This window comes from Hemicordylus capensis, chromosome 1, assembly GCF_027244095.1.
Source record: "Hemicordylus capensis ecotype Gifberg chromosome 1, rHemCap1.1.pri, whole genome shotgun sequence".
NCBI classification, from domain to species: domain Eukaryota; kingdom Metazoa; phylum Chordata; class Lepidosauria; order Squamata; family Cordylidae; genus Hemicordylus; species Hemicordylus capensis.
The window spans coordinates 226,529,533-226,540,662 of NC_069657.1; the positions used below are offsets into that span (position 1 = coordinate 226,529,533).

At 49.1% G+C, this 11,130-nt stretch overlaps 1 protein-coding gene across 5 annotated transcripts in view; it reads left to right on the top strand.

Annotated features, from left to right (window-relative positions):
• Positions 1-11,130, top strand: part of LOC128339300 (RNA-binding protein 12-like) — a 59,711-nt gene extending 48,581 nt beyond the window's left edge. For 3 of the 5 annotated variants that reach the window (XM_053282972.1, XM_053282973.1, XM_053282971.1), the window contains one exon: positions 2,764-7,567. In XM_053282972.1, coding sequence (XP_053138947.1) covers positions 2,764-2,781 — 18 coding nt within the window. In that variant the 3' untranslated portion in view covers positions 2,782-7,567. Of the gene's footprint in view, positions 1-2,330; positions 7,568-10,464 lie in introns of those variants that run through there. The other 2 variants (XR_008312965.1, XM_053282970.1) reach the window with 2 other exon arrangements.

Consider the following 11,130-nt stretch of genomic DNA (forward strand, 5'->3'; position numbering starts at 1 on the left):
GAGGGTTCATCCAGGGTCCTCCAGGTTTTTTCAAGCCTGGAATCTCCCCAGACTCCCCCCTACTACTACTACTATCCATCAATATAGATCTAATTTGAAACCCAACTAGCCATGGTATTTGATACCATGGTACTAATCTTATCTAAGTAGTTATGGATTTTCCCTTGTGTTGGGTTATGAGAATTATATAATTGTTCAAGGAACTTAACAAACTGATCACTGATATCTTTAGTGTTAGTGATGGTTCGACCTTTATCATCCTTTATTACTTTTATAAGCCTCTTCTCCTTAACTTTCTTTAATTTATAGGCTAACGAACTTGTAATTTTATTATCATATTCATAATAACTTTGTTTCAAATAAATGGGTTGAGTAGAAATTTTTGTCATTTCCAAAACCATGAGCACCTTCCTTTTCTTCTCTATTTGCTTAAAGGCATTAACAGACCCTGTTCTATGAAATATTGCCAATAAGTGTTTACTCTCCAGTTCTAGTTTATCATGCATTTGTGTTGATTCTTTTTTAATCCTGCTCATCTGATCAATTCACTCCCCTCTAATAACAGCTTTCATCGCATCCCATTTCATTACTTGTGATGTATGTTCCTTATCATTTTCATTTTTTAAAAAATTCTTAATGTTTAGGCCAATTGTTGCTTTGCCACCCAGTCCACAAGTAATCTAGGTTTAAAACGCCAAACCGGGAAGAATAAAAATTTCTCCTCTAATTAGATACTGTTTTAATTGTGTTTTAATTATGCTTTAAAATTTTTAACTTTTTAATTTTAATTTTTGAAATGTTTTAATCTTTTATTGGCTGCCTTCATCGTCTATAAACCACCCAGAGAAATTGCATTTGGGGCGGTATAGAAATGTATCAAATAAATAAATAGAAAGATAGAATTAAAGATCACTGGGGCATGATCTGAAACAAGAATGGGTCCAATTTCTCCCTTATGAAATTTTATGAAATGGATTTGTGTTAAAAAAAGTATTAGATGCCCATATATAATCCAACCTAGAATAAGATTGGTGTCTTCCTGAAAAAAAGGTAAAACTTTTGCGGAGGGATCAAGCATTTGCCAAGAATCTATAAGCTCATATTTATGCATCAATCTTTGAAAGTTCAATTATAGTAAGACTTGTTTCTTATATTGTAAAGATCTTGATTTATTCTCGTTAGATGACTTAGTGGCATCAATATTAAAGCCCCCCCCCCCCAACACTATATTATTACCAGCAAACCTTTTCATTTTTCACGAGAGCCAGCGTGGTGTAGTGGTTAGAGTGCTGGACTAGGACAGAGGAGACCCGAGTTCAAATCCCCATTCAGCCATGAAACTAGCTGGGTGACTCTGGGCCAGTCACACATCTCTCAGCCTAACCTACTTCACAGGGTTGTTGTGAAAGACAAACTTAAGTACATAGTACACCGATCCGGGCTCCTTGGAGGAAGAGAGGGAAATAAATGTAATAATAATAATAATAATTTCCCTCATTGTTTTCTGAAGGAAGTCAATATGTCTCTGATTTGGAGCATAGATATAGGCCCAAGTAATATCCTTATTGTGCAACTTCCCCTTAATAAAAATAAATCTTCCATATTTATCTTTCAAAAAAATTTCAATACAAGATCAATGTCAGCTTTAAATAAAATGTCAACCCCTCTTGCCTTGTTTTTCCCTTGAGCAGAAAACTGTTTTCCAAAATATCTATCAGCAATACCATCTATCTTATAAGTCTCTTGCAAAATCCCCCTCCCTTCTGCCTCGTGCTGGGGGAGGGAGTTTGTTCCAGCCCTTCACGGGCCCAAGAAACAGCCCAATTGGCTGCTTAGCATGAGAGGGGGCGTGGTTTCGGCCAAAATCGGCCGATCCACGCCCCAAGCTAGCAGTTTGCCTTCAGCTCTTCTGCAGGAAGGAGCTCCGTTTGCGTGCTCCTTCGGATCAAGGGAGGGTGGTTGGTTTCGCCCGGGAAGGGGCGTGCGGCGCAGGGGAGTCCTCTCTGCAGCATTCGGCGTCGCGGCGACGACGTTCTCCGCCCGGCTGGGCGCGGCGCATTTTCGGCTTCTCTGGGCCTTCGGCCCGCACGATTTGGTCCCTCTCCTCTCCGGCTCCCGGACTAGGCCCTGCCTTTTAAGGCAGTAGCGCTCATGGGGGATAACCCCTTTCACTCTCCTGGGTGGTTGAAGTCCCGTTTTTGTTGTTGTTGTTGTTGTTTCTTTCGTGCGTTATCTTCTTCTTCTCCTGGCTTCTTCCTGGTCCCCTGGTGACAGATTGGGGCTGTGGGTGGTCTGCCCAGCTGGGTGGGGGATCGGGACTTGGCCTTGGGGGGGGGGGTTTCACGCTGACACAGGGTTCTATCTTCCTGGCTGTTTAACATAGCGTTTCTTGAGTTTGGGTGGATTGGGGTGTTCCTGCCTGCTGCCAAGTGTGTGAGTGTACTGGTTGTTGGCTAACTGGTTTGCAGTCGGTTTGATTGCAGTGCGAGTCATGCCCAGGAAGGCTAAAGAAAAGAAGGGTGGGAGACCCATCAGACCACCCAAGAGACCTGCTGCTCCTCCTCCGTCTTCCTCCGAGGATGAGGACGAGGAAATGGGTGTTATTAGGGCCCTAATAGGGAGGATGGAGGCGTTGGAAAGGGCCAGGAATGTTCCATCGGATCCAGGGGCTGGCACATCTGGCGGCGGGGGCATTCCGCCCCCCAAGGTCCCTCGCAGGACTCGTGGGGCTGCTAGGAGCCAGTTATTGAAGTCTCTTTCCAGCAGGTTGGAGGCCCTTGAGAAGGCTGGGGCCCCTGCTGGACCCGACACTCCATCTGAACCTTCTGGTCCATCGATGCCTTCGCCAGATCCGCTGGGGCAGCCGGCTCCTGCACGACCTCCGGACCCGGTTCCTGCACTGCCTGGACCTGTTTCACCTCAGCCTGTGGCGCCGGCGGAGCAGCCTCTTCGGGATCCGTCTCTCCCTTTGGCCCCGGGTGAGCCAGCAGCACCGACACCCCCCGGCAGCACCGGCCAGTGGCCTTCTATACCCTGGCCTGTGCCTGCCATGGGGGATGGGGACCAGCCACATACTGGTCCCCCTATGCGCACACTTGGGGTTCAGGGTTCACTCCACCCATGATAGGTAACGTGTTGGGCCTCCAGGGCTCGGCCAAACAGATCTGGGGTGTCAATAGGCCCTCCGGCGCGCCCATCATCTCGTCTGCGAACAACACTACTGCCCCGGTCCCCGCGCCTAGCAGCCCGGGGTTCTATCCTATGGGCATTACCCCCACACCCCAACACGCCCCGTATGGGAGGATGGGGCTTCCTTTAGGAGACCACTTGCTCCCTGCCACAAAGGAAAAGATCTTAAAGGGAGAGTACATAGACATCTTTAGCCTGCTGTTCAGGGAACCCGAAGTTAAACATAAAGAAAGAGAGTCCTGCAAGGAACATGAGGCTACGAAGCGGAAACCGGTTGAAAAGACATGGAGCAACTGGCTCTCCAGCTTTACCATATACATGGGGGTAATTGTGCAGGCGCAGCCGGCTAGGGGCCCCTCCTTGCTGAAATACATGGATATTATCCACAGGGCCGTCTCTGATTTTGCAGGATCCGCTTGGATCTGCTATGACGAAAGTTTTAGGATGAGAGCGGCCCTTGATCCATCTTTGCCCTGGGATGCCCAGCTACAGGAATTGTGGCTTGTGATAATGTCCCCAGCCCGCCCGGTTGAAGGGGACAGATCTGATAGCAGACACTTGTTGTCTAAGCCGCTTGGCTCCGTGTCTACTACTGGGTCAGGCCATCAGTGGGTTCAACCCCACTTGGTCTGCTGGGAGTACAACTCAAATGGTAGGTGCTCCCGGTCACCCTGCCGTTACAGGCACGCGTGTGGCCTCTGTGGGTCCAAACACCCCAGTTCAGGCTTCCCTCGGACCCATTCCTCTGGTTCGGGAGGCAAGTTTCGGTCGGGAGGTGGTAGGAAGGGTGGCCCCCCTCCACCCGCTGCGGGTAAAGGGGCCCAGCCCCATCAAGCTTGAGGTGTTGGGCCACCTGTTGCAGGATTATCCCGATGGATCGGCGGCTTCCTACTTGTTTTTTGGTTTCCGGGATGGGTTTCGCATCCCTTCATCTTCTAGGCAGGGGTCCATCACAACACGTAACCTCAAGTCCGTTATAGGTCAGGAGCAGGTTGTCTTAAGGAAAATCGCAAAGGAAGTCGCGGCCGGTAGGGTTGCGGGGCCTTTTCAGACCCCTGCCTTCCCAGGGCTGCACGTTTCACCGCTTGGGGTGGTACCCAAGAAGGTGCCAGGTGAATTCCGGCTAATTCACCACCTCTCTTACCCCAAAGGGTCGTCAGTCAATGACGGCATCCCCGACACTTTGTGTTCCGTCCGCTACACATCCTTTGATGAAGCGGTCCAGGTTGTTCACAGTAAAGGGGTGGGAGCTCTCTTAGCCAAGTGTGATATCGAGTCCGCCTTCCGCCTGCTGCTTGTCCATCCAGCTGATTTTGAGCACTTGGGATTTGCCTTCGCTGGTCAGTTCTATTTTGACCGAGCGTTGCCCATGGGCTGCTCGATTTCATGTGCGGCCTTTGAGGCTTTTAGCACTTTTTTAGAATGGGCAGTGCGGCGGAGGGCGGGGCTTGTGTCAACGGCCCATTTTTTTTGATGACTTTGTCTTTGTAGGGAGGGGCAATTCTGGGGAATGTTGTCACCTGCTGTGCTCCTTCATGGAGTTAGCAGCGGAACTTGGTGTCCCTCTAGCGCAAGATAAGACGGAAGGCCCAGCTACCCGGTTGTCTTTCCTAGGCATTGAGCTTGACTCAGTAGCAGGGTGCTCCAGGTTGCCCCCTGACAAGTTGCAAGCCTTGCTGGCTTTGGTTAGGACCCCAGGGGAGGCCCGAAAGGCTTCCCTGAGGGAACTGCAGGTGGTAGCCGGTCACCTGAATTTTGCCTGCAGGGTGGTTGCCCCTGGTAGGGCTTTTCTGAGAAGACTCTGCGATCTCATGGTAGGCCTTCAGGCCCCGCACCACAGGGTGCGGATCTCCGAAGGAGTCAGGGCCGATTTGGCCCTGTGGGAAACCTTTCTTCTCACATTTAATAGTACCTCGCTCTGGCGGTCTGAACAGCTTTTAGAAGCCGACTTGCAGGTCCATTCGGATGCGGCTGGAGGGGCTGGGTTTGGGATCTATTTTAGGGGCCGGTGGTGTGCTGCCCCCTGGCCTGCATTGTGGGTCGAACGAGGGTTAGTTAGGGACATGACTTTTCTCGAGTTGTTCCCCATTGTGGTTGCAGTCCACATCTGGGAGGGGGAGTTTGCCAACTCTTCTGTGAGGTTCTGGTGTGATAACCAGGCCGTGGTGCACATTGTCAATACCCAAACCTCACACTCACGGAGGGTCATGTGCTTGGTCAGAGCACTGGTGCTCCAATGCCTGCGGGCGAATATAGTCTTTCAGGCCTGCCATGATCCGGGGATAAAAAATGAGATCGCTGACGCCTTGTCTCGTTTTCAGATAGACAGATTCAGGGCGTTAGCTCCCGAGGCAGCGCGGCTCCCGGACCCCATGCCAGCAGTCCTGTGGCAGCTTGGCAATTGGAAGCCCAGCAGGCCATAGCAGCGTCACTGGCACCTAGTACCAGGGCGAGTTACGCAGCCAAGATAGAGGCTTTTGCCCAATTCCGGAAGGCTGAAGGTTTGGCAGAGTCTTGGCCTGCCCTGGTTGGTCACCTGCAGCAGTTTTTAGTCTCACTACACAAAGCGGGGCGATCTGGGTCTACTTTGGGCGGTTACTTGTCGGCCTTGTCTTTTGAGGCTCAGGTTAGGGGGGTCGGGGATTCCTCCTCCGATCCACGTATCAGGCGTATGTTGGAGGGATGGGCCAGGATGTCTCCGGCGCTGATTGACAGCAGGCGCCCGATTATGCTGGACATGTTGGCTTCCATTTTGGGTCGCCTGGACGGCTGTTGCTCCAACCCTTGGGAAGTTTCCCTCTTTAGGGCAGCGCTTCTGGTTGCCTTTTTTGGCGCATTTCGCCCCTCTGAGTTGCTGCCGCGTAGCAGCTGTTCCCCACGGGATTGTTGTCTCCAACTTTCTGACTTAACATTTGAGGCCGGTACGGCTAACCTGTGCCTCTGTCGATCTAAGACGGATCAGAGGGGCAAGGGTCACTTGGTCAAGTTAGCAGAGGCTACTGGTTCTGCGCTCTGCCCGGTGGCAGCCCTTAGGCATTACACTGGACTGTGTCCCCGGCCTGGGGGATGCTTGTTTCTTCATGGGAGCGGCTGCCCATTGACACAATATCAGTTTCTGACAGTGATCAGGAAGGTCCTTAAGGAAGCCAGGATCCCCACAGCTGGGCTCACCCTTCATTTCTTCCGGATAGGGGCTGCCTCTACTGCTTCCGGATTGGGCATGACTGAGGATGCCGTGCGGCGGATTGGGCGTTGGAGGTCCGTGGCGGTCAGGCGGTATGTGCGCTGACAGTGGCCAACGTCTCATGGTTTCTCTTCTGTGTTTCTCCCTGCAGGTGCTGGTGGAGCGCCGGCTCCAGTCCAGGTCCTGGTGTGTGGCCATTCGCTGGTCTTCTGGGCCTTCAGGTGGGCCAGCACCTCGCAGTGGGGCACACAGTTGGGTTTCGGCCGGAGGGCCTCTATATATTGGTTGGGCATGCGTGGCATGCTATGGGGCCAGCTGCTCCCCACGGTTAGGAACCATTTAGATAGTTTTCCTGCCCCTCAAGTGGTAATTTTACATTTAGGTGAGAATGACTTGGGCCGGCGAACTGGCCTCTCAATTATTCGGCAAGCCGCATCCGATTTCAAGGTTCTTCGGAGCTGGATCCCGGGGGTATACATCCTTTGGGTTAACTGGCTCCAGCGTAGAGTCTGGAGGGGGGTGTCTTCGGGTCTTGGGGTGGAGAAAGCCCGTCGCAAGGCTTCAGCGGCCCTAGGCCATATGGTTAGGGCTGCTGGAGGTAAAGTTGTACTCCAACCAGGGATAGCTGCACGCCTACCTCAGCTGTACCGACCCGACAGGGTTCATTTGTCCGAGGTTTGGTGCGATTTGTACCTGAGCAATATTCGGAGGGGGCTTGCCGAGTTCTTGGAGGTTTATGGGGCAGGGAGGTCAAGCGTGGGCTAACCTCCCTGTGTGGCAGTAGCAGTGCGGGCTAAGGGAAATTGAGGTTAGATCTCGGTGAGCACCCTTGGGTATTCTAAGGTTGATTGGTTAATTGCTCCTTTGTTGCCTGTGCGGCACGGGGAGAACGATTGCCAAGAAACCAGCTTCAGGACTTCACCAGCCTTTGGGCTCTGCGGTCCGGGGTGGTTGAAGTCCTTGAAGTATCCAGATCACTTCCTGAAAAGGGGGTGGTTGGCTGTGAAGGGATTGGGCGGGTCATTCCTGCCCTATTTCCTGAGCCAGGGTTTGTCGCCCATGCAGGCTATGTGCAGGGCTTTGGGTCCTTGCTCATGCCTAGGAGCCCGCACTGTTGTTTAGCGGTGATTAATCACCTAAAGTTCCAGTTCGCCATGTTGTAATTTTAATAAAGTTGTGGCCCTTTTCACCATATACATGTCTCCGTGTCTTCTTGGGCTAGGGTCTGGGAACAAAGACCACAACTGGGTTAAAGGACTTAATATGTTTAGATATCCTGGCCCTTCTAATTGCATCCCCCAAACCTCTCATTTTCAAGGAAACAACCGTACTGTAATCACTCATTTTTGATTCTTAGTTCTTGCTGACAATTATATAGATTGTCAGCAAGAACGAAGAACTTATTTCTCTATGCCAGAATGCATGGGGATGCGCAGGGATGCCTGGTGGAACATTCCAGCCAGAGGAGGAAGGCAGCTGGCAGGGATGAGGATGGCTGGCGGGCAAAGCCCCGCTGGCCTGAGAAGGAGGGCAGCCACTGGGGAGGAGGACCACCAGTGGGCAAAGCCCCGCCGGCCTGAGGAGGAGGGTGGCTGACGGCCCAAGGCCGCCATGAGGAGGAGGCAGCAGCCGAATGGCTGGCCCTGGCTCACCCAGCCCAACTGCTGAAGTGAGGAGGAGGTGGTGGCAGGCCCTGGCCTGGCCGCTGGGAGGAGGGGGGAGAAAGTAGAGGGGGGCCAAAAGCAGGCAGAGGGTGGGGGACGGGGACGGCCAGTCGGCTGGCTGGCCAGTCAGAAAGCCGGCCATGCCAGCATGTTGGGGGGCACAGCTGGGCCCAACTAGCACACAGATGCTCTGTACGGGGTCAGCTAGAAATGATTTAATTTCCAAATTCCAGATAGTTCCAATCCCCTCACATCACCCATTTCTATTTTAGTATATCTTTCTATAGAATGCAAAACAATGTATTTAACTGTTCCTTTTTAGAATATGCTTCCCCCTTCCCAGAAAACCCTTCCCTCCAACTGCCTCCTCTTCCTGTCACCCCCCCCCCCTTCCCTCCCTGGTACACTCAGACCGAAAGCAAACATTGTTGCAGAAGAGATAAATTCTCTAACGATTTGGGGGGGGCAGGTGAGAGGAGCATCAGCTCACCCTCTCTCCATTCCAGCCCAATATTCCTTATAACCAAATGACTATTTAACTACTTACCTATATTCAACCAGCGTAGCTAATCACCTTAGCATTCTCCTCCCTTCTTCCTCATTTCTCTTTTAAAATTCACGTACTATAGTAATTTATCAAATCTTCCAGCTGCTTCTCATAGATTCCAAATGGCCTAGTGTCAAAGGAGACAGTTAAAAAAAAAATCTTAGCAGAGACGCATATCTTAAACGAATTCTTCTGTTTCCCAGTTAACTCAAGGCCAAGTTGTTTAGTTCTCTGTGAGACTTTCCAGCTCAGCTACTTCTCTTTGCATTTCTTCCAGAGATGTAATAACTTGCTTCCCTTCAGGTTTGAAGACAATTATTTTAAAGGGAAACCCCGATTGGTATCGAATCCCTTTTGAAAAGAGAATCTCAGTCAAGGGCTTGAATTCTTTATGCCGCTGCAATGTTGGTGTATTAATATCTTGAAAAAATGGTACTTTCTCATTATCCCAGATTACCTCTTTTTGACGTCCTTTATATAGCTCTCTGTCCTTCAAGCCAGAATTAACGAATCTCACCAGGACGTCTCTCAGTTTATATGAGATCCTATGAACTAGTTCCAGATCTCTTTCTACAATTTGCAAGTTTGAAGACACCTCTTCATTTTAGTGATAACATAGCTCATTAAATCCACATTTGGCAAGTTTGCACTAATGCCCCGAATATTTAAATTATTTCTTCTATCGCGATCTTGGATAATCATCATATTTTATCATACTTCTTCCACTTTCTTCTGAGTAGCAGATAATTCTAGGGCATTCTTATTCGCCAGATCAAAGGCATTACTAGCTGTTTGTCCAATATCAGAGATTTGCAGTGAAAGGTCCTTACATTGCTTATTAATTTGATCAGTTATACTTGCCAAATCTTGACGGACAGTTGTAAACGAGTTACTCCATTCCACTTGTAGTTCATTATTAAGCTGCATTATCAAATGTTCAATTAATTGTAATTCCAAGGTTCGCCCAGAGGTATCCAAAGGCTTTTCTTATTGTTTTTGTAACTCCAGTTGAGCTTCTTCCTGGATCTCGTCATCTTCGTCCTCTGCTCCGATATTGGGGGGGGGGGGATACCAGCTGGCTTCAAATCATCCAAGAAGGCACTAATTCCTTTCCCTTTCTGCTTAACTCTTTCTTGGACATTTTTCCTCCAATATCACTTCAAATTAACAAATGTAGCTGCCAAACTCTCAAGGCTAGGTCTGATAAAAGGGCTGACATGGAGAGAGAGATTGAGCTAACATACCATCTTGTCCGTGGCTTGCGCCACCTTCCCTCTGACAATTTCATTCATGCCAGCCATTTCAGTGAAATACAGTAGCATTAAACTGAAATATCTCTTGGAAGAATGTTGAATAGGGCATTTTGCATCTATAGAAGCTATTGTCTGAAGTTACAAGGAACTATTTTACTTTATTTTTAATTGTTAAAGTTATATACCGCCTTTAATTAAAACAATCCCAAGGGGGTTTACAGCAAAATTTAAAAACAAGGTTGTAAAAAGGACACCATTAAAATATTAAGCTAAAAATATAAAACAAATCTGATTAAAAATTTAAAATGAAAGCATAAAAGCACTACAGAGTAAAAAGAGCAGCAGCAGAGACAATCAAATAGAAGCCTGGGTAAAAAGACACATTTTAACATGCTTTCTAAAAACTGTGATGGAGACCTAGGAGTGAATAGCCACTAGTACAACTTTTCAAATTCTTTGATAGTGACCCTGAATGTGATGCAACCATCAGCACTGAAGCCAAAGGACTGCTTCTAAAAAATTACCCACCCATTTTCTGGCACACTTCTTGACACCACCCACCCCCCGCCCAACAAATGTCAAAATTGATACATCCAGCTAATGCTATTCTGGAATTGTTTTCAATAGATATTTCTGTTTCCCATGCCCTTGATGTCATCCTGGCAGTTTGAGAAGAAATGGCATCACTGCAAAATGATGCCACTCAAAATGATGATTTTCAAAGCATTCTTAAAGAAGCAGGACTGAACACTATAGAACACCAACCAAATCATTCAAATGAAATAAGGTCCGGAGATGGGGTGCAAAAGACGGGCAGTGTGTGGGAGGAAGAGATGCAAACTTAGAATCCTGGCAAGGTGGCTCCTCTGCCCGGGTCCCAGTGATACCTCTCGGTTGTGCTAGCATGAGGGGTGGCTGCTGGGGAGGGGCCAAAGGAGACAGGGAAAGAGCTTGAAGTCCTGGATGGGGCCAAGCACAAGCTCCCAGCCCTAGAGCAGTGCTGTTGCCACTAGCCCAAGTGGTGGCTACACAGGGACGGGCCTTCTCTGTTGCCACCTCCAGACTCTGGAACGTGCTCTCTGCTGAAATAAGAGCCTCCCCATCTCTGACAACGTTAAAGAAGCCTTTCAAGAAACATTTTTCACCAAAGCCTTTTAACTAGACTTGTGGTTTTAAATCGTTTTTTAATGTCTGTTTTATTTTGTTTTATGTTTTTGTAAACAAAATAAACTGTCACTCAAATGAAACTTGATGTGGATACATGGATCTCCTTAGCTAACAGCATTTGGAGTA